Source organism: Lynx rufus, unplaced genomic scaffold (genome assembly GCF_022079265.1).
Source record: "Lynx rufus isolate CCGP_SWC_20201006 ecotype Redwood Valley unplaced genomic scaffold, mLynRuf1.p SCAF_5, whole genome shotgun sequence".
NCBI lineage: Eukaryota > Metazoa > Chordata > Mammalia > Carnivora > Felidae > Lynx > Lynx rufus.
In genome coordinates, this window is record NW_025814867.1 from 155,459,209 (window position 1) to 155,485,048 (window position 25,840).

At 56.4% G+C, this 25,840-nt stretch overlaps 1 protein-coding gene and 1 long non-coding RNA gene across 5 annotated transcripts in view; both read left to right on the forward strand.

Moving 5' to 3' along the window:
• The window catches only part of ABCG1 (ATP binding cassette subfamily G member 1), a 67,971-nt gene that overhangs the window by 3,938 nt on the left and 38,193 nt on the right, over nt 1–25,840 (forward strand). For all 4 annotated transcript variants that reach the window (XR_006965587.1, XM_047098588.1, XM_047098589.1 and 1 more), the window contains exon 2: nt 2,764–3,007. Coding sequence is in view for 3 of the 4 variants with exons in the window: in XM_047098588.1 (XP_046954544.1) it covers nt 2,764–3,007 (244 nt within the window). In the remaining variant the exon portion in view is untranslated. The remainder of the gene's footprint in view (nt 1–2,763; nt 3,008–25,840) is intronic.
• LOC124525946 (uncharacterized) lies at nt 11,302–14,490 on the forward strand. Its single transcript, XR_006965588.1, has 2 exons — nt 11,302–12,974; nt 13,167–14,490. It is a non-coding gene; the product is annotated as an uncharacterized LOC124525946 (long non-coding RNA).

Consider the following 25,840-nt stretch of genomic DNA (forward strand, 5'->3'; position numbering starts at 1 on the left):
CCACACCCCGGGGTCTGCTGCTGCTTTGGAGGTCCCTCTGGGTTTCTGCACAGGGCTCGTTATAGCTCTTGCCTCCTGGCATTGTGATTGTCCGCATTCTTGCCTGGGGCCCAACGTTGAAGGGAGCCTGTGCTGAGGCCACAGGCCTCGTCTGCCTGGCTGACTGCTGACCCCCGCAGCTCTGCTTGGTGCTCTCATTCCTGAAGGAGCCAGCGAGAGAGAGAGAGAGAGAGAGAGAGAGAGAGAGAGAGAGAGAGAATAGGTAGCCTTGGAGTCTGGAGGGGAAGTCAGACCCTCATCATAACATGGGTTTGGTATCCGCGGCAGCCGGCTGGTGAGTGGAGTGATGGCCGTCACCCCTGCGTTCCCGTGGGTTTTATCAAAAAACGAAAGACACCACCCATCCCTGGAACCTCCTCGAGGGTGACGCCTGTGGTGGGTGCCGGGGAGAGGAGGGCGGTATGGATGGGCCGCGACAGCTGGAATGCCGGGGTGCTGGTCCCGGGGGCCACCGCTGGAGAGGGGCTGCTGGATGCCCCCTGCTGCCAGCTGAACCCAGTGAGCGGGGACCCCCAGGGTGTGGGTTTAGTAGCAGACATTTAGCCTTTCCACTGAGGCGGCAGGTGGGGGGTGGAGAATGGGCTTTGGGGACCGGCCCTGGAGCTCACGGCCATCCCCACGGCTCTCTCCTCTATCCTCCAAAGCCAGAATTTGCAGAGTCAAAGCCGGCCGTCAAGCTGGAGCATGTGCGCCCCAAAGGGCAGGATGGATGGGCAAGGGGATAGCGTGTGGTGCCCGCGGTAGGTGCCGGAGTGGCCTCGCACGTGCTTTCCCAGGGGCCGAAGCCAAGAGTCAGCTGAGCAAGGGTGGGCTCCCGTCATCCCTTCAGGAGGCCCCGGCACAGAAGGCACTGGGCAAACCCAGGCCCGGAGGTGGTCCGGCAGCTAGCTTCCTCTCGGGAGCGGGACGGCCACAGCCCCACGCCAAGGCTCTCAGGAGTCCGTTGTCAAGCCTTCCCGGACTCTGCGTCGGGAACGTATGAACCGGCTTATGTTTGCATTTGAAGCATTTCACATGCTGGGTGCCAGCAGCCAACCAAGCTTAATTTTCTCAGTTTTACTTTGCACTTTAATTTTTATCCACAGAATGTTACAGTCAGTGAGCTAAGTTTTGATCTCAGCGAGTTAAGCTCTTCAGAGGTAGGAGATGCCTGGGAGGGGGGTGTGCGCGTGTGTCTTTCACTCAAATGGCAAAACAACACTTGCAGACGTCACAGGAACCAGAAATCTCGTGCGCACCTCTCCCCTCGCCCCACGTGTACTTCAGATATTCAAAACCTTCAAGCCTTCCAAGACTTCTGAGCCTTTAAATCCCGTGATGGAAATTATGCCAGCTCTTCAATGATGCAGTCACGTACCCTAAAGCGGGCCCTGTAGGTGGGGGCAGAGCTGGTCTGGCCGCTAGAATTGCTAGGGTTTGTAGGCATGTTTATCGACGATCCACTTTCTGGTTTTGTTTTGGGGTTTTGATTGGAAACAATAATGATCAAGAAGCTATCACCTCTAGAGGAACACCTAGCAAACCTAACGGAAACAGAACAGTGTGGTGCCGTTCTGCTTTAGAACAAAGGACGACGTGGCAGTGTGTCCACAGTCCTGTGGCCTGAATTATCAAGGATGGTTCTCGATGGGCTCTCCCAATCAGGCCGACTGTCTTCAACGGTACGGAGGAGAGTTGCCAAAGGCCCACCCTTTTGGCACTGTGGAACGTTCTCCTTGGGGTCGAGAGACGGCCAGGAAAGGCAGAGCATAATATCTGTCCACCCCAGGGTTCTTCTGCGTTTTGGGGGGTGGTTGCAGCATATTTATCTGTTCGGGGTTGCCAAGCCATTAGACGAGGATATTCCTTCCTTCGCACAAACACTTTTGAATCTTGGCACATCTGTACCAGTGCAATTGGCTCCCCGTGGAAGCTTTAAAAGCCAAGGTAGCTACAAAAGATCAGGTCCCCTGGCGTTGCAGTGCAAGGAACCCCTGTTGTTTTGGTGATTCGACCCTAGGAGCCATCGTGCCCCTGCCCTGATCCTAGGGCTCAGGGCAAGCTCCTCAGAGTGGCTGTGTCTCCATTGCCTTGTCTGTATAATAGAGACAGAGAAAAAAAAGAAATCGACCTTTCCAACTTCCCAGTGCTACTAGGAAGATGCAGTGAGAGGGAGAGTTGGAAGTGATTTGCAAAATTTACAAGGAAGACACAAATGCTGACTCCCACAAACCCCAGCACTTGATGTAAAGCCACTGCTCTTGAGAAATGTTTATGAGCCTACACAGGAAGGCACTAAAAGAGCTCATTTTAAATAAAATGCTTTCAATTACACATTTCTTAGGAACCCCAAGCGTTTTTATTGGTTTTTTAACCGGTGTACTTAATGTAAACATCATTTTTTTTTATGGTGGCCCGTGTTTGATTCTTTGAGACAAACAATTCATTTCTGTTACAGTTTTGGGAGATTTTGACTCCAAAGTAAGACTTTGGCAGGTTAGTTTCGTGTTCTCTCTTAGCGTTTTTTTTTTTTTTTTTTTTTTTTCTAAACGGAAGAGGTAGTCATGGCTGGAGACGACAGATCCCTCCAGGTAAGCACCTTGACGTAGTTTCAGAAGCGTTGCCATGAATACTCAGTGACCCCGAGCCTCAGGGCCAGTCCCCTACGCTCTTCCCTCTATGGAGATCGTGACGTCTCTTGGTGCTTCTTCCCCGGTTTTCTAGAACGCCAGCAGCTACTCTGCAGCGATGACGGAGCCCAAGTCCGTGTGCGTCTCGGTGGACGAGGTGGTCTTGGGCACCATGGAGGCCACCGAGACGGACCTGCTGAACGGACATCTGAAGAAGGTGGACAACAACCTCACGGAGGCTCAGCGCTTTTCGTCCCTGCCCCGCAGGGCGGCCGTGAACATCGAGTTCAAGGACCTCTCCTACTCCGTCCCCGAAGGACCCTGGTGGAGGAAGAAAGGTAGGGAGGGCTGTTGTGGGCCTCGGGCCGGGAGGAGCCTGTGGAGGAGGCGACAGGTGTCTGGGGCCATCTGGGTCTGGAAGCCAGGAGGCGGGGAGTCTTCCCCCCCGAGTCACTGCCACGGCCGATTTCTTCATGCCCAGCTTTTTCTGACCTCTACTACAAACAGCTCGGATTAGAGACCTCCGGACTTAGGGTGGCTCTTACAGCCTGATGTGATTACAAAGGCTTTCATGTCCACGTGTGCTGGTTCCTCATCACAGGCTGCTGTTCCCATTAGCCCCCCGAGAGGGGACCGTTTCACAACGTTTCAGAGCAGAGAGGAAGGCAGGCGCTCCGTCCCAAGTTTGAGGGGCTACGAAGTAGCCGTGACCTAGAGTGGCCCCCCCGGGAAACCAGTCATCTACATTAAGAGTGGTGCCGGTGGGCTATGAATAAACTGTTATCAAATGAGCCACAGAAATAAAAATAGAAGGGAGAGAAAGGACGGGAGGCTCAGGTATTTGCCGCGGCTTGTCGCACGTTAACGAGAATTGACGACCCACGGTATTTCCAGCTTCCTTAGCAACCTGGATGTCCCTGTGCTAGCTCTAGATTTTCAAAGTGTGTAGAGTTAATGCCTCCCTGGGCTGGCGTTTCCTTTTCCAGCCTGACCTATTTCTTCCCACGGAACTTACTCCGCATGTCCGTGCCCCCGTCCTGCACCCCTCTTTCTGGCGGGTGGGGGGCTGGTTGGGAGAGGGCACGTCAGACCTCACCAGGGAACATCTACTGAGTCACTCGGAACGGTGTGTGGAACAATGACGGTGACTCAGGTACCGCTGGAATATCGTACGTTAGGATTCTCCGCTCAAATCCAGAGTCAACCCTTCTTCCTTTTTGAGGAAGACTCACCAGGACTTTTTTAGTTTTCGTTTTCCTGTCTTTTCCCGCCATCACCTCTGTTTTGTTCTCCTCCTCCCTTGAGGCCGAGTTGCTGAGATTGTTGGCCTGGGCACTCTGGGCTTCCTTGTGACCACGGTGTTGGACCCTCGGCGGACTGGCCGCTGGGACCGGCGAGCCGCGTTGGTTGCTGGATGACTTCTGTCTGTTTGTACAACTAGGAACGGACCCTGAGCCTTATCGATGGCCGAATGTACATTGCTGATACGTCCGTTATCCGAGTTTGCCAGCCAGGGTCATAGAGAAAGAAATTCTGTGAAGGCTCCCGGGTGAGTCCATTCGTGTGAGCCGACTGGAATGTTAGTACAGGGTTACAGCCTTCTCCCAACTCTCACGGTGAACAAAAGACCTTAGGGAAAAACTCGCCTTGTTCTGTTGGCTTGATTTGTCTATACAGACACATTGCGGCAAACCCGTGAGAGGCAGAGATGGGATTCTGTACGCCCGTTAGGTGTGGCCGGACGTCCCGGTGCGTGGACGGGTACCCTGTAAACAGAAGGTGGGCTTGCGGTGCAGACATGGAAACACTTGCAGAACCCTGGCAGAACCCAGGAAGTGCTCTGCACTTGCAAGTATCGTTTCCTATTTAGGTAAGGGGCTTGTTAACCCTGTATTCTCTCAGTGTTAGGACCGGTCCCCATAATTGTCAAAGCTAGCCAAAGGTGACGGGCATCTTAACGAGTGAGGGAGGGGCCACCGCCGTCCATTCCCGGTGGCCTCCTTGGAAACTCCACCCAGGCGGCCTCCAGACAGACACTTGCCCTACAGTAACCTGTGTGGGCTCGGGAGGGGAGGAGTAGGAAGTGAGCCCCACGGGACCTGCCGGTGAGTCAGAGATGGCGAGGGCCGGAGGGGTAGATGGGCCCGATCGGTCTGGCGTGTCCCAGTTGCTGGTTTCTGAACCGGCGGGGCCTGATCTCGCTGCCTGGCTTCCTTCCCTGCTCCCCTCAGCGGCACCTGTTTCCGCTTTGCTCCCCCTGCCCTTCCCCCACTCGGTGCCCCATGGTTTCCTTTGTTCTCGGTGCCCTGCGATTCGGAATTTCGATGGCTTTCCGCTCCCCGTAAATTCAGCGGGGGAAATACTTCTCACAGAATAGAAAGGAAGCTGAGTGGTCAGGGGGCTTGTCCGTGCACCTGAGCTAGTCAGCCGGGGTGGTTTCTAACTCTGTAGCCGGGCTGCAGGGCCTCGGGGGTGCCAGGGTCCCCGCAGCCACAGGGAAGCAGCGTTCCTCCTGGAGGCTTGGTGCCCACAGGGCCTCACTTCTGGCTGATTGGCGGCTTGGCTGCCCCGTTCGGCTGCAAGCCGCGGCCAGGGAAACCTAGAGCTTCCCGAATGAGGGAAGTTAGCCGCCCACGTGGCTCGAGCTCACTGCCTCATCGCCAGCTGGCTCTTGAGTGGGGTCCAAGTTCTAGTGGGGTCAGAACTTGGGGACCGTAGCACCCCAGCTAAGAGCCCCCACCCAGGATGAAGAGTAAAAGTAGGCATTGAATCTGGAGGCAGGCATCGGGGCTGTCCCCCGACGTTGGCAGCGGGGAGGGGGGGTGTCCTTAAGCTGGTACGTGTGCGTCTGCTCGTTCTTTTCCTGCCTGGTTCGCCGCGTCCTCTTCGGGGAGCCCGCTCCTTCTCGGGGTCCGTCTCCTTCGCCCTCAACGTGGGACCCTGCCTTTCCCGATTTTGTTCCTCTGATTGCTGCTGATTGCCTCAGCCCCCAGCAATGATTAGGCTAAGCTGAGAAGTCAAAGCCAGCCACCCAGCACCCCCCTTTTCTCATCGCGGCCATTCTATATTTGGCGACACTCTTGTAGAATTCACGTCGTTTGTGAGGCCCCTTGGCTGTGCGGCCGACCTTCGGGGCAGGGGCTCTTTTCCTTGCTTCTGTCACCATTGTCAGTTTTCGGTTTTTTTAAATTCGGCTTTACGTGTTGCACTCCCTATAGCGATCACACAGGGCCTGGATGCCCTGGCGTCTCCGGACGTTGAGTTCCCGCAGGGCCCAGTGACTGCACCAGGTCACAGCCGAGGAGGGACCCGCGGTCCGACTCCTGCTCCAGATTTCTTTCCATCACAGAGACACTGGACCGCTCTGTAGATTCCACGGTTTCTCCCAGAACCAGGCGCCGGGACACAGCTCGACACAGAAGCTGTAGCAAAGCTTGGTGTCGCGATGAGAATAATATTATACACTCCTACGTGATCGTTTCCAAGAAAGAGAGCTTCGTAATCCTTAGCAGGAAGGTGTCCGGTGAATCAGTAGCACTATTTGTAAGATGTCAGGCACTGGTTCCTTAAGATCCTTGAGTGTGACGATTGCCAACCCCTGAATACGGCATTTAACAAAACATCTCGCGTTTTCAATTGTAGTAACGTTTTCACCATATGATTAATGATGTCTTTGGAGGGAAAACTAGATCATGTAATAGATTCCTAGTAGAGAACACAATTGTGAAAGGAAGTGTTCTCAGGAGAACACAGCTCACCCCAAGGATAATCGCACCGGCTTCTGATACAGTAATTACTCTTCCCCAAGGAGTTGGCTCCCGTAGCACAAGTCGATGGGACAAATGATCTGGAACGGTGTGGACGTCGGCCCCGTCACACAAGCCATCGGGTCGGGGATGCGCCGGAACAATCCGGTCCGGTGGTTCTCATTCACCGTCAGCGTGACTTACTTTGAAAGCAGCTCTGGTTCCTGTAAAGGAGGCGCGGCGTTGGGAATATTTAGGAGCCCTGATTAAGAACAGAATCCACATCAAGAAATTCTTAGGTGCACATTGTACTGCCACAGGTGGTGACGAGGACGTTTTACACCGAAATAGCACCTCCTGGCTTGGGGAGCACTTACTGGGATGTGACCGATCGTAAGGAATGGATACTCAGGGTACCAGAGGGGTGCTGCTCGCCTGGGGGACCAGTGCCATCTCCATTTGTAGAATTCATGTCGTTTGTGAGGCCCCTTGGCTGTGCGGCCAATTCTGCCCTTTCTCCCCGTGGGATCCCTGAGGCTCAGAGACAGGGCCCAGGTCACAGGAGCACAGAAGACAGCCCTTGAAAGCGGGTCTGTACAATCTGAGGCCACGATACGACAAGGAACCTGGCAAGCTCCTGGCCCTGAGGTGGCACACCACAGGGCCGCTCTGGCAGGGATGTGCCTCACCCCACTTTATGAAACCGTTACGCATCGCCTTGACCGTTAACGCCGACGTGTTTCCCTTTTAGTTGGCCTGCTGCGTTGTCCGTCCCCTTTGCCATCCGTGAGGACCCATAAAAGACCTCCTGGGCCTTTGGAGAGGCTCCAGCTGACCTGTCCCGTCACCAGGGGAGGCTGATGTGCATGGCATGCTGTCACCCAAACAAGTGACATGATTCTTAGAAATTAAATACACCTCCCATGATTACCTTGTGATGAAGTTCAGGCGGAGAATGAAAGTAATCGTATCTGGGGCTTTAGAGAGCCTGGCAATTGTCTCAGCGTGGTGAGTCTCAGACGGAAGGGCAGAGAATTGCCTCCTCTGGAACCCTCCCTCCTTGCCCGGGATACCGGGATGGAGTTCAACATTCTGGGCGGGCCCACCTCAGATTATCGGTCCTGGTTTGCTTCTAAGCTTTAAACATGCGTTTCTCAAATGAAAGTTTGTTTTCTCTTACTTTCCAAAGCTATTTCGCGGGGCCTGCAACGACAGGCCGGCGAGTATGAGTGGAATGTGCCACTAATAAACCCCTTTCAGGAATTCCGTTAAGGGAAGATTGGATTCCAACCACGCGCTGGCCGGCTTGATGCGGCCCACGGGAGCAGGGGTGGGGAGGAGCGCCGTGGGGATCCCACAGCAGCCATGGGTCTTCCCAGGGGTGAGCAGCTCACGTTCAAGGGGGTTTGTACTCCCCAGCATGAATGAATGGCTTTCGAGCTTCTTGGGAACCATCGCACTAAGGTGATTTTCTTTGGGGTACAAAAGAAAATTGTCTTTAATACTCTGCCTTTGTCTCTCTGTCTGAGGCTGTAGGTAGTCTGTAGGGCACTGTGGTGAACCTACACCTTGCTCACAAGGGCTCTTTCCTTGAGGCTGGGGTGTTCACAAAGGAAGCCCAGTGGCCCTACGTAGTTGCCGTGGTGAGTCCAGACACTGGAGAGCTCCTCCCTTCCCCTCCCGGGGCCAGTTCTTAGGTCCTCAGTACTGGGTGGCTCCCCGGGGCAGGCAGGCAGGCCACCCACTCAGGCCCCGTAGCGGTGAGGTCTTCTGGAATAGTTTTGATCTTCTGTTCTCTAGGCTTTGAAAGAGGCTTTGAAAGACGTGTTGAGAATGGGGCCGGCTCTCACACAGAATCACGATAGATACGGTGACTGTGTTCAAAACCGGAAAGGCCTGCTAGTTTACAAGAACTTTTAACACCCAGGGGTCAGGGTGCTCCCCTTTCTCCAGCCGGCACATCCTGTGCCCTCGAGCACCCTGCGTGGAAGCCGGGGCCTGGAATCAGGTGCCGGGATGGAGAAGGTGGCACCGTCCAGCTCAGTGGCCTCTGCAGACACGACTCAGGTGGCCCGGCCATCATGGGCCTTAAGGCTTCCTTTTCTCCTCCGCCTCGATGCCTGGCCACCCTGTCACCTTCCCATCTGCAGGCTCTTTACCCGGGCATGCTACCCTTTTGTCACTTTCCCATAGAGTCTGCTTCATTCTTGAATCATCTGGTCTCCTCGATGAGACTTTGCAGGGCTGTGCTCTGCTTGGTGGAGCGTTGGTGTCACTGTTCCACCTTCTGAGGACGTTCCGGCCACACTTGTTTTCACCTGCTGCCCAAACCCCAAATATGTTTGTATCTTGAGAACATCACATTCTTGAACTAAAGTCCTCTGTTAGGAACCAGAACCTAATCTTCCAGGGCAAAGCTATAACCCAAGGTGATATTTTGCTGAACCTGAAACCGTTTCTGTTGTTTCTGAACTGGCAGAAAAAAAAAATGTTTAGTAACCATACACCTTCTCTTTTTGAGTTCAGTTCTGGAATCAACAGATCTGCTCATTTAAGGGACAAAGGTAACCACGTGGTCAGATTACATCTGACCTGTTCCATCCAGGGGTTTGTAGAAAGGTCGTGCATTCTCTGTCAGCCCCGTGCTGCCCAGCTTCCAAAACCTTTGTAGGAAAACTTACCTTCAAGTGAACTATATCTAATACTGAGTGTCTTGCTCATGGGAAAAGGCACCAAGAGGGGTTTTCGGAGTCAGGGTGGAGGCCGACGTGCCTGCTGGGAGCCAGTCTGACCCCAGCCATCAGCTTCGTTCCTCACTCTTGGGCTGTTCTGTCGGCACCTAGTGCTCTGTGGGGGTAAATGGCATCCGATGTCAAGATTAAGACATACCAGAGTCACTTCAAGACTCTTATTAATTCCAGCTCAGGCCTGTATTTAGAGTCCCAATCTTGGAGGCCCAGGGGGACCTCCGAGCTCCCTCAGGCCGACCTCTTACCGGTGGAGGAACCTTCCTTGCAGCATCCCCGCCAACGGGCGGCCAGCCTTTCTCTGGAAACTTCCAGCAACCAGGCACTGGCACCTCCCCGGGCAGCCAGGTCCTTGCTGGCACAATCTAATTCTTAGAAAAGGCCTCTGTCTGTTGAGCCGAAATCTGCATTCGAGTTCATCTGTTGATCCAAGTTCTGCTTTTTGGAACTCTGCAGAACACGTATAACCTTGGTCTTGAAACGAGCTCCCCAATGAGGAACAGAAAAACCTAACCAAGTACCAAACAGCAACCAAGTGCATCAAGGCCAAGGACGACCTGAAGAGGAAGAGACAGAAGCACGTAGCCCCAGAGTCTTGCTTTGGGTGTGGGCATCCCAGTGACATCCCTGGAGCGGGGGGGGGGCAGGGCAGTGAGCAGGAGCCTCTGCCCACAATATTCTTGCTCTCTTGGTTTGCAAAGTGACGAGTGGAGCTTAACAGAAGAGGAGCATGTGAGGCCCCCTTTCTGTTTCTTTTACTGTCATAAGGCAAGCAGTGTGCTCGTCCAAAAAGTCCCTCACCTTCATATATCTCCATGGCCTATCTTGAAACCGAATCTTTTTAGTAGGAGTTTTATGGGCTTTCTCATTGTTATGTCTGCCCTCCCGCTTTTTTTCTGGAAGGGTTTATTTTTTATTACAAAATAACTGTCCACTAAGCAAAAGCGGTTGGCTTTTTATTTTTAGCACACTGCATCCTTAGGCACTTGGGGAAGAGTCGTGGGGGCCTATCTGTCTGGACATCCTACCCAGGAGCAGTGGAGGTTTCTATCTTAGATTCAGGCTTAAACCTCAAGTCTTAACTACAGTCTCTCAGCAAGCTCCACGGAGAACTCTCCTCCTTTTGTCATTTCCTAGGCCCACGTAAAATGAACCGCATTATCTTTGCCTGTGACTTACACAACCCCAGGCCCTGGGGGCAGCTGAGGTGCCACAAAAGGCCTCCCCACTTCCCTGGGGAGGGGGTTCCCAGATTTCCTTCCTGGCTCAGGAGGGGCACTTCCCTCTGTCCTGTGTAGGATCGCTGTCCACCTGCCTGCCCTCACCCTCCAGGATGGGGGTATCGGGCCACCCGCCGTCCTCCCGGACGGCCCTTCCGAGGGCCGCGAGACTGGCCTGTTCCCAAAGAACGAATTCATTTTGGCCAATTTTCACCTGCACGTTCTCGGGGGAAAAATGAGGTTCTGGCCATCGGCCTAGCGGAGGCTCTCCAGCAGGCTTTCAATACGGAGTAAAACCCCATCTCTTTCCCGGTGCGGGGGCCGCGCTGACTCTGCGGGCCTGCTGCCCAGGGTGGGGTGGGGGGTGGGGGTGACGTGTGCGCTGTCCCCGCCAGGCGGCCCGATGCACCTGCTCCCACGTGCAGATCTAGCCGCGGGTCTGGCGGAGGCTGCCTGGAAGACTTTCGTGTTCTCAGGGACCCTAAATTCTGAATGGCTGCGAGAGAAGAACGGGGCCGGCTCCCCAGCGCGCGCAGGTGCGGGCGGGGCAGGTGCGCGCCCCCGCGCGTGCGCAGTGGCCGCCGTCCGCCGCCGCCGCCGCCGCCGCCGCCCGCGCCGGGGTTACTCTCGGTCAACGCTCGCTGGTAACCTCGGCGGCGCGGCGCGATTGGCTGCGCGCGGGGCGCTGTTGCCAAGCGGGAGCGGAGGCGCGCTGAGCGCGGGCGGGATGCTGGGGCCCTGGGGCGGCCGGGTGTCCCCCCTCCCCGGCCCGGCGACCTCTGATCCTCGGACCCCGGCCCGGCAGACCCCGTGTTCCGCCCGCACCCGCCCCGACAGACCCCGGCGCCCAGATCTCTCTCTCTCTCTCTCTCTCTCTCTCTCTCTCTCTCTCTCTCTCTCTCGTGTCGGGGAGCCTAATTTTCCTCCGGAGACGTCCCTAAAACGGACCTGATGCACGGAGAGACTCTTTACTCCCTGCTTACTATTTTGATGTCCGTTTAAGCATAACTGGGCGCTTCACCGGAGTGGGAACAGCGCACAGACGTTTACAACGGCCAGCCGCAGGAACACGGCAGGTGTCCTGTGCAGTGTCTGTGTCCTTGTAGCTTTCATCCTGGGCAGGCTCCACGACTTTTCCAGACTTCTGTTTGAAGTGGAAGGTGGCGCCATTAGGTCGGGTGGCGCACGTTCCCTTTGAGGCGACCGACTTCTCAGTCCTCCTGAAAGGTTCTTGTTTTGTTTTGTTTTGTTTTGTTTTGTTTTAGGCTCACCTGTGGGTGAGGTGCTGTGAGGCCGGCCTCTGGGGGTGGGGCCGAGCGGGTTGGGAGGAAAGCACCCAGCCCCCGCTGTGGCCCCCTACCGGGCGGTCAGGTCAGCCTTCACACATGACCCCGGGCGGGTTTTGGAATCCTGGAATTCCCCTTAGGAATCTGAAGCGGGGGATCCAGTAAGGCGGCTGGCATCCAGAGAGCCAGGCTGCTGCTCCCCTGTCTGCTGAGTCACTTCCACCCTGGGCGTGTCCCCGAGGCCAGGAGAAATAATGGCTTGAACTTGACCAGCGTGTTTTCTGGAGCACCTAGTGCACGTTTTTTGCGAACCCACAAACGAGGCGATAAACATAGTTTCTGCGGTTGGGCTCCGTTCCAACACCGCGAGGGCCTGGGAATGCCGTGATGGGATTGGGTGCCCTGTGTCACCGTTCCTGGGGACCGGGGCCCTCCCTGTCCAGACACACGCTGGTCTGGTTCCTTTGGGCTTAATTTCCGTGTGTCAGGAAACCTTTAAACACTGTCATTCCTATGCTCTCCTCAACCTTTCGGTTTCCTGACCCGATGTCTAATGATTTTTCTCGTACTCTTGGGTTTTACTGGGCTGCTTATCGGGTTCTGTGATTGTAGCCTTGACATTTTTGTAAACCTGCGTAGAGACCTTCTTAGTCCTCTGAGACTCGCTGAGCTGAAGGTAGCATCTAGGAAGTCGGAGACGGCGGGGGGCAAATTTCATTGCCAGAAATTCCCTCTTCCGTTTTCTTGAGGTTTTGCTGGTGAGGAGGGTCCCAAACCTTTGCAAAAAGAAGGAAGTGCACGTTTAAGACAACTGCGACGCTCCATCGTTATAAACAATAACAATGCATGTTGGCAGCATAAGGATATACTACGTCCAAAATTCTAGTTGACGAGTGGGGAGCCCTTACGGCGGTTTTCAGAGGCCCCCGTCATAGGAAAGGAAGCTTGCGGGTTTCCTGTTTCTGAGGCCTGCATATCAGCTTGTCCAGAAAGTGGTTACGTCTTAAATGGGGGTGAGCCTTCTAACCACGTGCGCCTCGTCCTCCTTCCTTTTGGTCGTTCATGAATGTGTCACGTGCTCTGAGCCAAAGCTCAGACATTTCCTGCCTCTCGTTTTGATGAGGCTCAGGGAGGAGAGGGATCACGGTCATCTCGTCCCTTTCTGTCTTCGTAGGAGCGTTCTGTACCTCTTGACTTTGGAACTGGCCGTGTCTCTCAAGGGCTCTCCTCGGCCCCTTCCTGCGCGCCTCCAGCCTGTCTTCCCTGAAGCTGCTCTGCAGGCAGGGTGGGCCGGCAGAACTGCCTGGTGAGAAAGACGTCTGCTGGCAGTATGTGTGTGTTCTTCTCCCGCGCCGTGCCCTCGGCCAGGAACCCCGGCCGGGGAGGTGTTCCTCCTGCCGTCCTCCCCTCTGTGGCTTGTGCCTCCATACCCTTGTGCCCCGTGGTCGTGGCGCTCAGCACACGATTTTGTGTCTTCTTTTTCTCCGCTTCCGAACAGGAACCATGTCAGTGACCCCTTACGGCTGCAGTCCAGCCCAGGGCCTGACTCAGCCCGGCCCGCAGCGCCAGTCCAATGAATGGAGTCACAGAAGCCTAGGTCACAGCAGACAAGCGCGGCCTCAGCCTGGAAGAGGTGTCGGGGACATGGGACGCTTTGATCTTCCCATGCTGTATGGAGCCCATGAGCCCCCTCTGACTGATCACTCAGGAGGAGGCTGCCTGCTGTCTCCTTGGGTCATTGCAGCCCCGGGCCTCACCTCCAGCAACCTGGATGGGCAGGCAGGCGGGTGGGAGATGGGCGGTGGCTAAGTCTGGCGTCTGGGGCAGACACCCTGCTCTTGGATCCTGGCTCCACCCCCCCCCCGCCCCCCCCCCCCGAGCCATGTGGCTCTGGGTCTCAGTTCCCGCATCTGCAGAATGGGGTGAGGAGGGTCCCACCCTCAGTGGGTGCGAGCAGGGAGGGGCGGAGGTCCACCCACACACAGCGGGGCACAGTGCGTGTCGGTACGGTAGGTCAGACTTTGCTGAAGTCCTGGTTTTTGTGGTCTTGGCTTCCCTGGGGATTTTACTCGTGAATAAGAACGACGATACGAGTGTGTTTGTCTTCCCAGCATCCGCAGGGGAAGGTCTCCTTACCCCCTTCTCTTGTGGCTCGGAGCAGTGAGGTCCTCTGCCCGAGCTGCACAGAGTGCCCTCCCTCACCTGGGACCTTCGACCTCGTGTCCCGATGCCCTGGGCTCTCTGCCCTGTCCGAGGAAGACCGTTGACAAGCATCCCAGAGTTGTGCTCTGGGGGAATTTCTGTACTTCTCTAAAGTGGCTTCCTGCTCCTGGTGGCTGTCAGGACTGACCCCCACCACGTCAGGGATGTGAATAAATACCGTATTTAAGGCTTGTGCACGTCCGTGGATGAACTAGACAGAGGTTCCATTATTTCTGGGAGGTCCCGCAGGCACGTTCAGCTTGCCGGCTGATGAGTCTACTGACACGGAAGTGTCTACACTTGGAGTGACTGGATGGAAATTTCCACCGCAGGAACAAGGCGCCCAGCAACATTACCCTTCAGCAGTTGGCTCAGGAGTGAGGTTCATTGGGTTATCTTAGGCGGGTGTGAGATGTTACAGGGCGCTGTGCGTGTTCCTCTTGTTGGCTAGAGTTTCATGGCTGGAAATGAAGGACGTCGTGCCCAGTGCTGGAACGTGGCGGGGTCGGCCGCCTCTCGGGCACGCGCGGTGATGGGCCGCGGTCTCGGCGTGGTGGCAGATCGCCGGCGTGTGAATCTTCTTGGATTTGCAGATACAAAGTGTGAAGTCCTGCCAGGTTGTAGTTTTGTAAAAAACGCATATTCCGGGGCGCCTGGGTGGCTCAGTCGGTTAAGCGTCCTACTTCGGCTCAGGTCACGATCTCGCGGTCCGTGAGTTCGAGCCCCGCGTCGGGCTCTGTGCTGACAGCTCAGAGCCTGGAGCCTGTTTCGAATTCTGTGTCTCCCTCTCTCTCTGACCCTTCCCCATTCATGCTCTGTCTCTCTCTGTCTCAAAAATAAATAAACGTTAGGGGCGCCTGGGTGGCGCAGTCGGTTAAGCGTCCGATTTCAGCCAGGTCACGATCTCGCGGTCCGGGAGTTTGAGCCCCGCGTCGGGCTCTGGGCTGATGGCTCAGAGCCTGGAGCCTGTTTCCGATTCTGTGTCTCCCTCTCTCTCTGCCCCTCCCCCGTTCATGCTCTGTCTCTCTCTGTCCCAAAAATAAATAAACGTTGAAAAAAAAAAAAAAAAGTTCAAAAATAAATAAACGTTAAAAAAAAATTAAAAAAAAAAACGCATATTCTTTCTTTCGAGTCATAAGTTAACGTGCAACGAGGCGGAGGAGGGTAAGGCGAACTGAACTATATACAGGGGGCTTAGTCAGAACCTCTTTCTCCTTCTCTCTTTTAATAAAAGGACTGCGGGTCCAGCACCTCCTGGCAACGTATGCTTTGTGGCGGAGGGTTTGGCTTGGGAATGTGGGCTCCAGAATAAGGGAGTCTGCGTTCGTTCGAAGCCTGGTTCTGCCACCTACCGCCTGGGCAACTGGGCGAGTCCCCTCGCCTCTCTGTGAAAGGCCATCATTATCCTCACCGTCATCATATCCCTCTGACTGGATCCAGTAACCTCATATATATGAAGCGCCGTGCCCAACACGTAGTGCGGAATAGACGGTAGCTACAATCCCCGTGAATGGTTCTGTATGCGACATAATAAAATAGTCATAATAGCCTTGAATCGAGGGTGGATCAAAGCCCTTCGGTTATCATTCTGAGAGTGAGTTGGGGGCAAAATCTTAGGCTTTACAAATAAGAGCAGTGGAGTTGGTTCACGGTGACGGTAAATGACGCATCACCACCTGTGAGCTCACATGACCCTCACCTTGGCCCCACGGAGGGGAGGGGCCCTCGTGAGACAGCCGGGGTCACAGGCTGTAGTCTTGGAGGCTCGAGCCCTGGGCGTCCACCTTGGAGGCTCCACCCGTGGGTGGAATAGGAGAGAGGTAGGGTGACCTGTCTTGCTCTGTCCCCAACACCGTGTCCGGCAGCCTGTTCACGTCACCCATGAGGAGACTGTGGCTGGAGAAGTGTAAGCCACAGGTTCAGAGTTCCTGCAGGGGCCACTCAGACGCCCGATCACGGCCAGCCCGGCTGACCCCACTCTCCTCCTCTTTGCCCTTGATCGTGTGAAGCAGGTCCAGCGCCCACACTCGCCCATGGCCCTGTTGAGTCAGCTCCCTACACGAAAATGTTCACTTCCTTCACGCTTGTGCCCTGCAGCCCTGTTTTCGGGGAGAACGAGGCAGTGTCCTCAGGGAGTAAGTCTGAGGATCTCGGAGCACAGCTGAGTGGTGGAGGCTGCAGCCGGGGGTCCTGACCGGGCCCAGACCGCCCCCTGCCCGTCCCCGGGGACGGTGTGGCACTGTGATGGGCACACACTGCACTCGCTGCCCCGCCTGACCCGGGGCGGACCTGGGCAGGGAGGGGTGAATCCAGACGCTCTGTCACCTTGTCCGCTCAGGGCAGACTCGCCAGAGGAGAAGAGGGGCCTGGGAGGACCAGGGAGGGCCTCTCCGGCCATCCGGTGTCCGCACACACACTGCGACAGCTCTGCCCGCCTTCTAGAGAGGCTCAGGACGCCGGGCCACCAGCTTTCATGCATAGCAGTGCGAAGTGGACGTGCCTCGTTCTTGACACGTCGGGGAGCCCGCCGTCACCCAAGAAGGGGGGGACGTGTCGGGCCCGTGTTTCTTCTGTTGGGGGTTTGAGAATCCACGGTAGCCGTGCAGTGTTTTCTTAAGAAATCCCGTGGTATTAGGAATGCCCCGTGGCGAGATGCGTTTCTAAGACCCGAGGGGCCAGTGCTACAGTAGACTCCTTAGTGCGTTTTCTTTAAAAAAATTTTTTTTGTTTTAACGTTTATTCATTTTTGAGAGACAGATTGAGGCAGAGCATGAGCGGGGAAGGGGCAGAGAGAGAGGGAGACACAGAATCCGAGGCAGGCTCCGGGCTCCGAGCTCTGAGCTGTCAGCACAGAGCCCCACGCGGGGCTCGAACTCACGGACCGCGCGATCGTGACCTGAGCCGGAGTCGGTCGCACAGCCGACTGAGTCACCCGGGCGCCCCATCCTTAGCGCATTTTCTTCTAAGCAAAATGACCGAAGCGTGTGCTGTTCTTTCTACTTTATTTTGACTTTCTGAGCTTCCGTTAGGGGACGCTGGCTTTTTTAAAGCTGCGCAGCAAGAGGGAGGGTGCTGTGGCGGGCAGGAGCCTGGGTTCTGCTATCAGACCCAGGCAGGGGTGTAACGGCGCGGGTAATGGGGTGTATTGGCTGCAGGGAGAACACTGGCGTTTCGGGGCCTCTTCATTTCCTCTTGCTGTTTTCTTTCTTCTTCTTCTTCTTCTTTTTTTTTTTGCTATTAAAAAACTTTATTCTTACTGTATTTTTTTTTAACCAAGAATACGCCCAGCTGGGGTTTCTCTAGCTCTTCTGTTATTCACGCCTCCCACACGGCCCCCCTCAGAGCGGATGCAGGGGCACCAGCCTCTGTGTTGTTCTGTTTGTTCCTTGGCTTCTCCAGAAGCTGAAGGGACGAGAGGCAGTCAGAGGAGCAGGGGCCCCACACCCGAGTGAGTGCCAGAGTGTCTGCGAAGCCTGCGAAACGCAGGTGGCCGGTGCCATCCAGAGGGTGGGATTCAGCATCGGGGGGGCAGGCGAGAATCGGCACGTCCCTTAGGTGTGGGTGATGCTGCCTCTGCTGGCCCAGGGACCTCACTCTGAGAACCGCTGAGTTCAAACAAAGAGGAGCTGGTGGCCGTTTGACAGCCACACTGACCCTGTGGGAGCTGGCCCAGGAAAGGGCCCCGCCCACACCTGCACTGGAGGCGGGACCCAGCGGGCGTCAGGGTCTCAGCAGCCCCAGAGCTCACGGTCGGCTTCCCCGGGGGACCTAGGAGGGTGGGACCGGGGTGCAGGTGCCGCTCCGCGTGCAGCACAGGGCAGGGCCCAGGCTTCTGAGCCCCACCGTGGACTTGGGGAGCCTGTCCGTCCCCTCCCCTCCCCTCCCCTGAGGACTAAAATCTCACTGTCCTCCCCGGGGCATCTCTGGGGAATAGCAGGGCGGGAATGCCTGGATTCAGCGATTTTTAGTGTTCGTATTCAAGAGAACACACATTGTATTTTTGTCTCTGTCTCACCCAGAGCACGGTATTTTAGATACCCTGTGTGCGTGTGTGCACGCGTATGTGTGTGTGCGCCGTCTGGTTTGAGACCTCACCCGTGCGGGATAAAGAAGGTAAGGCTTCCTCCTGCTTGTTTGTAAAGCTTGTTCAAGCCCCCAAAGAAAGCTGTTCTGATCTCTGACACGGCTGGACTCTTGTCCGCTGGCCAGTTCCTCTGTGAAATCTGGGAAGAGGGCCGTGTGAAGGGACGGGGGTCCGTTGTGGGAACCCCAGGCACTGGCCAGACAGAGGAGGTGGGGGGAGCATAGGGGAGCCCACTTCCAACCTTCCAACCTGGTCGCCCTCTTTCTTTGTCTGTAAACCTGCCTCATCTTTGACTAACGGAAAAATTCCTCCCTTCTGGCTAAAACGTCACTGTAAGCCACAAAATCATTTGCGGAGGCTGGAGCCTGAGGTCGGCCGGGGTGGGAGGGCACGGCCAGAGTAGACACGGGGGCCCACGGGTGTTCAGAATGGGCCCTTCGGACCCCGGGCTTCTCCGTTCCCCTCCCGGAGCAGGGTTCCAACACGAGCCTACCTGAGCCGTCTGTCGGTGTTTCGTAATACTCGCTCACAGCAGAATAAGGTCACATTTCCAAAGTCCTCTGCACCAGCTCCAGGGACTCGAGAAGAAACACCGCGGTCGGCACGGCCACCGCTTTGCCCGTAGGCGGGCACATGTAAAAGCCCCCCAAATCTTGTTCTCTGATGCACCACGTTCCCTGCCGTCTGCTGTCTTGCTTTGCAATCCCCACTCCCTTCTTGGCAAAGAACCTGAGCATCTTCCTCGTCTCGCAGAGGGTAGATTATTCTGAATCGCAGGACGGTAATTGACGAATTTTAAAAAATTTTCCTGGGAACACAGAGGCGGTCCTAATGGTGGGAGCGTGAGTGGGGCGACTCCAAGGCTTCTCGCCTCTGTGCTGAAGGGCAGGGGCTGTTGACGTGACACCCCTTGCCCCACCACCTAATAGTTGACTCTGCCACTGAAGTGTCTCCGTTGGAAAAAACTTGCTGAGGACTGGCAGTGGCCTTTACCACGGGGGAAGCACCTTCACATGTGGAATGACTGAGGCAGAGAAATCCCCAAGCTTGCTGGCAGAACTGGAGGTTCACAAGGGTTGTTGACTTGGCAGGAGTCATGCGGGGGGGACATGTAGAAACCAGAAGCGTGAACTCTCTCGTTTTCAACTTGCCGGCTGAGGGTGACTTCCAAGCAGGAAGACCCTGTGCCTGGCAGGGTCCTGGGTCCCCCAATCACCGGCCCAGCTCTACCTCCCAGATGCCTGCTGCACTTCAGACCCACCCTACGAGCTCTGCACGCTGAGCCTGTATCCCCTGGGCTGCCTCTGGACCTCTGGAGCCTCCTCCAGTAAATTCTGGATGCCCCGTGCTTTGTGCCAGAGTGTGTAGGGGGAAGCAGACGTCGGCATCTGAAGACTTCTGGGGCTTCGTAGATGGAGGAACCAAAGAAAATGGGATTTACGTGAAAACTCGAGCCTTTCCATTGGCTTGTGGATAAGCTTGATCTATAAAGAAGCTGTTGGATTGGGGTTTTGGCGTCATAAAAATGAGAAGGGAACTGGAAAATTACATTCTTCTCCAGCTGACTTGAGGCCTTCGGTGCAGATAAGGGGATTATTAAGGGGGGGAAGCAGGACTTCACCCCAATTTGCTTCAGCATACAGCAAGCGCTCTCGTGGAGAGTGGGGTCCGTTTGCCTGCAAGCTGGGGCTTGCCTCGCGTCCTGCACCCCCACACAGACGAGGGGCCAAGCAGGGCACAAGGAGAGGTCAGGGCAGACGGCAGAGCAGAAACAAAGACTGTGGGGGAGGCGTGGAGAGGCCCACGAGGCTGGCAGAAAAAAGAGAACAACTCAGGGCTGGGATGCGGCCAGGCCAGGTGGGCAAACCTGCAGGGGAAACCAGGCAATGTCAGGCACTTCCCCGTCCGTTCCTGGCCTCCACCCGTGATGGCACACCTCCACAGCCAAGCGAGTGTCTCGGGGGGACCCTGATGGCCAAGCACCCGTGGGGGGCCATGCCTGCCTCTCTTCTCCCTGGGGAACATCCTGGAATTGGGTCAGGAACAGTGGCCCGGGCAGGAGACCCCAGAGAACCCAAGGCGGATCGGGGAGGAGCAGGCTGGTGAGAGGGGGGGACAACGACACAGACACATGTCCAGTGTCCAGTCCAGTGACTGGACACAGACAGTGATCCCGACCCCCGGGGCGGCTCCCTGCATCTACAGGTGTCAGCCTCGAGCTGTACGACCTTGGCCATCCATGCACGTCAAAGGAGTCAATGTGGGGGTTTTGACGGAGGCTGGGTATGGAAGGCAGTTTCTTAAGAGGAAAAAGAGTCCTCAGTGGATGTAAAGAGGCTTGAAAAAGGATTTATTGCTCTTGAGGCCTTCTTCACTCGTGATGCTGGCAAAACATTAAAACTGTTCCAGTAATTACCTGGCGATGAACGTTTTCATAAAGTAGCCTCAGTTCAGTGCAAGAAGTGTAAACAGAGCTGCCGTGGCTGAGGGAAGGTGGTCAGCTACAGCTGAAAGCCCCCTGATGTACAGGAATGAGCGATCTCATGAGCTTTCTTCCGTTTCTTTTTCATAATGTTGCCTTACAGGGAGTCAGAGAGGTGATTTCAAGATGCAGCCGCATAAGCACGTATCAACGCTTGTGTATGTGATGTATTCACGTATGATTACTTTTATATGTGAGTGTTGTGTTTTAAATTTTTTTTAAGTTTATTTATTCTCGAGAGAGAGAGACAGAGCACAAGCAGGGGAGGGGGAGAGAGAGAGAGGGAGACGCAGAATCGGAAGCAGGCTCCAGGCTCTGAGCTGTCAGCACAGAGCCCGACGCGGGGCTCGAACCCACGGACCGCGAGATCATGACCTGAGCCGAAGTCGGCCGCTTAACCGACTGAGCCACCCAGGTGCCCCTATGTGAGTATTTATTTTTAAGTAAGGAAAAGAACTTAAAGATTCACAGAATCCAGTTTTCTAGAAAAATAAGGCCTGGGTTGACAGAGTTGGGTTTGAGATAAATCAGCTTTTGAGATCAAACACTGTCCCTGCCACATCTAAATTTGTATCTTATGTGCATATCTTTATTTCCTTCTGAGTGAGAAGGTGATATATTATTGCCTCTACTATCAGCACCAAAGCCGCATGTAACCAGCTTAGGATAAGTGGGGCGGGGGGTGGGGGGGAAGGAAAAGCCTAGGATCACGAGATTGTAAACTTGACCATGATTTTTCAGCTACACCAGGGAAGCCCTTTTCTGCTTCAGATTAGACAGGAACATCTAATGTAAGAAACAGGAGGTGTAGGGGCGCCTGGTGGCTCAGTCGGTTAAGCGTCTGACTTAGGCTCACGTCATGATCTCATGGTCCGTGGGTTCGAGCCCCGTGTCGGGCTCTGTGCTGACAGCTCAGAGCCTGGAGCCTGCTTCCGATTCTGTGTCTCCCTCTCTCTTTGCTCCTCCTCTGCTCACACTCTGTCTCTTCCTCTCTTAAAAATAAATAAACATAAAAAAAAAAAAAAGAAATGTGAGGTGTTACATACTCTTGAGAAACAATTTCTAGTCAGCCCTTCTTGGGGGGGTTGCTTCTTTCTCCATTTGAGTAATTTTCAGGTTAGAAAATATTTGAGTTTTTTCCCCATGTTCTTAACAAGTTCATAAAGCATCTGTTCATCATTCAACAAATTTGTTATTAGTTATCTGTTATAAGCAAAGTGCTTTGGCTAAGTCTCGGGGAGGATAAAAGTGGATAAAGTATGGCCCTTGAGGGGAGGGGAATTTACACAGGGGAGGGGGTCACTGGGAGCAGGAGTGATACATGGCAGGGTTCTAGAAACCAGGAGCCGAGAGGGGTGGGCACCATCCTCTTGGGAGGAAGCAGGGGCGGGGGACAGAATGTGTAATGGGAGGCCCACTGTCCAGGAAGGAAGGGGGCCAGAGCCCGGCCGAGGGCCCGGCGTGGTGTCCAGATCTGGGGGGGGGGGGTGTGGGGGGGAGGGGGGAGTAGAAGGATCAGTGGTGTGCGGGCACCAGGGTCTCCAGGGCCACCACCTGACCAGTCTGTGTGCCATGAGGGAGACAGGCTGCGGCCCACAGAGAGCGTGGGGACCCCAGGAGGGCACGGGGTACAGCAGGCACTGTGTTTCCTCACCCGGGTGGTGGGCACGTGAGTATTCATTTCTTTTCCTTCCGTCTGTGTCGGAGAGGGAGTTAGCATCACAGATACACTCGGGACCAGGCCAGGTGGTTTAAGTGCTGACTTCTCAGCCGCTGGCCCCCGGGACCCCGGGAAGGTTATTTTAGCTCTCCATCCCTCAATGTTCTCACCCGTAAAGTGGGTGTATTAAAAGTACGTCCCACTCAGGGTCGTGTGGGAATCCGCTGAGTTAGTCCAGGTGGGAGCGTGGAATGGTGTCCGGGGCCAGGGAGCCCGGAAGCCGGGGCAGCTGCGGTCGCCAGCGCCCTGTGACTGAAGCGGTCTGCGATCAAGAAAGGAAAAAGCAGAAGGGATGGATGGATGGAGAGCTCTCGCTGAGGGAGGGCCGGCGTGTGCCCGTCCGTGACGTGGGGTTCTGACCTGCAAGCCCGGGGCTTGGGGCTCCCGGGGGACGACGGGAAGGGAAGACACAGGAGGAGAGCGCCCTAGAAGGAGGTGACGAGGCCTCCTTGGCCGAGCGGCCTTCCCCCCGGGTGAATCCTGCCACCCTGCTGACCAGGGACCTGGGGCACTGTGGCACGTCTGGTCACATTTTGAAGGCCTTTAAACGGGCAGATGCCAGATTCAAGCTCAGTTGGCTCCCCCGGCCCCCCTGGGCACCTCATTGGTCTCTGCTCTGTGGGTGCCTGTGGGGTGTCCTGCTCACAGGCGGGGACTCCAGGGACAGGAGGCTGCGTGCAGTGGCGCTCAGACATTCAGGAGCCACACTCGGCTTGCTCCTCGGAAGTGGGCGCTGAGGACACGCACCGGGCCGTCCAGAGAACGAGTCAGTCCATCCAGGGGCAGGGCCTCCTCTCCGGCCGGCTCGCCAGTCCTCCCTGTGGCCGCGCGTGGTCCCTGGAGTTTCATTCGTGGGTTGCACGTGCCCTCAGCGCACGGCTGTGTCAGTCAGCCTCTCCCGCGTGGTGCCGTGACCCCGGCCGTCTCTGGGTCCCGTGCTCCCCGAACTGCAGGTAACACTTAAGCCTTCATCTCTTGCGATTATGGCTTCTCATCACGCCTTGTTGGTTGGAGACTTGGTCAGGAGCCAGGCCGAGGATTGGACGGGCGCTGGGTGTGAGGCCTTCCCCGGTACCCAGGAGGACCAGGCTCCCAGGAGGGACCCGTCTTCCCCCTGCAAGGGACGTGAGGGCAGAGCTAACAACAGAGCGACCACAGCGCGGTGACAATGATGGAACTTGTGCTCTGACGTCCCACACTGCCCCAGGCACCGCGCCCCACGGACGCCGGCCCCCGGCCCCGTGAGGGACTGGGTGGCCCTCCCCCGGCAGGTGGCGAGCCTGGAGGAAGGCAGGAGTGGCTTCTGACCGGCCTGCCTCCGCACCTGCTGCCTTGACTCTCAAGGTGGCGAATGAGTTGGCAAATGGAATGAATAGATGAAAATGGCCCAATTGCTTGGAGGAAGAAGCCTGTCTAGTTTGGAGGGGGTTGTGTTCACTGAGGCCCAGCCCAGCACCAGAGGCCCCCCCCAGTGCTCGCCTCCTTTCACCTTCCAAGCAGGTAGATGTGGTTATCCCCACTTTAGAGATGAGAAAACAGAGGGGTAGATTTGGGATTTGAGCCATCACCAGTCACCCCGTAAAGGTCACTCTCTCTCAGGGGCCACGTCCCTGGCCAGACCATGATGGAGCCAGCACAGGGGGTGCGTTCTGTGGGGTGAAAAACACCAGCCAAGGCATGTTTGGGAGACCCCAGCAGACCGGCCTGGTGTGCGGGGAAAGTTGAGTTTCATCACTGGGTGGTGGGAGATGGGCCTGGCAGGGCCCAGTTGTGGCAGAAGGCCCGGAACCCTGGGCCTGGCCACACAGAGGTGGTCCTGGAGGGGGAGATAGTGGGACCCCATCCAGAGGGACACCCGAGAGGCTCAGGATGCCACGGGAATCCCCACTGGCCCAGAGGGTACCGAGCTTTTACTCGGGGAGCCAGAGTGACCCTCTAGGATGGGTGTCAGGCCTGCGTCTGTGTGTGGGGTCCTCTCCACGGCTGTGTAACCCAGAACAACAGGGAAAGTTCATGAAGCTGGTGGGGTCACTGGCATCCCTGGCTTAGCCACCTCGGTCATGCCACGGGGTCCTTGGAAATGCCAAATGTGGAAATACAGTGTCCTCCAATCTGCGTCTTCTGCAGCTGTCCCCAGAACGTTTCTCGGATGTGGCCACGCACGGTGACGCGTGGCTGAGCTATCTCCAGCTCTGCCCGGGTGCTTGCAGGAGACCGAGCTGTGGCTGCCATTTCCTGTTGGGGAAATGCCATCAACGTTTCCCAATGAGGGAGGGGAGTAGAGCCCAGCGGTCGCCAGCCATGGCGTGCTTCTGGAAGCCGCCCAGAGCCCTCTGTATGTACAATTGCACATGTGCTGATTTGGGCTTAGTTTCTCCTTTCCCCCTTCAGACTTTGAACTTGGGATGGGGAAGCAGTCATTGGACAGAGACAGCGGTAACCATGACTTTCCTTAAATAGCCCCGCTGAGCACAAACGGGTCCAGTAGGTCTGGGACGCCTCAGAGCCCGTCGAGCACGGAGCTCGGGCGACTGTGACGTGTTATGGCAGCCAGCCTGGCTGATGGGGAAATGCAGCGACACTTCTAGGTTGTCCCGTTTGAGAGCCTCCACCATGCCTTTTTGGAGAGCGTGTGGCCTCTGGTCCGAGTCGTACTGTGATGTTTCTTCAACGGAAGACGCCGGTGAATGTCCTCCAGTTCTGAAACGTGTCCCGCGATAAACTGGCATTCACAGAAGAGCTGCTTGTGAGGCCGGGGGCAACCTCCTGGTGCAGTGACTGCAGGGTGGAGGGGACGGTCCCTTTTCCAGCTCGGTGACCACGGCCTCCTTGGGAAGTCATTGGAGGGAAGCCCTCCCCACACGTCATCCTGGCGGGCGGTGGCGGCGGTGAGCGCGGCTGACACTGGTGCTCCTTGGGGCAGGCAGCAACAGCAAGAATCTTTGCGCCAGGGGCTGCCACCCGAGTGCTCCGGTCTCCCAATGTCCCCGCAGGCCTGCGTGCAGCGTCGGCACTCGGGGAGGGACACGGCAGAAGCTCCAGGGCGCTGGGATCCGGATCCCAGCCTTGGGGCCGCTGGCCCCGGGGAGTGCATCCGCCCTGCCCGGAATCGAGGGCTGGTCACCACCCCGGTGGGAGACAGACACCGGGGTCTGAGTGGGGCACGTCGGCAGAGAACGTGGGTGGCGCAGACACGTGGAGACCCGGGCAAGCGCGGCATCTCCAAGGGCGGGTGCCCGGAGCAGGTCACAGGACCAGACTGGGGATGAGCTGGTGCTCGCGGGGGGAGGACAGCCCCAGCCACCGCGGAAGGTGGGGGACTAAATCCCGGCCACACCAGGCACAGTTCAGCAAGGCACCGGATGATGCCCGTTGCATGGTTTTCTTGCCCAAAGCCCTTCCTTAGAGGGAGAAAGGCCCTCATGTTACCCTCCAGGGTGTCAGTAGCCCACCGACCCCTAGGCCAAAAGCCCTGCGCAGAGAGGAGCTGGACGGAAACCCTTGGTGCCGCGACTGGCTTCCCGGGGAAATGGAAACCACATTTATGCAGCTCTGCCCAGCGACCCCAGATGCACCTGCTGGGGCAGGAGGTGAGAGGGGGCGTGTGCGCCTCCCTGGGGTGCTTTCTGGACACTGAGCACCGTCTCCGGTGATGTTCATTGATGTGATCGTTCCCCAGTGCGG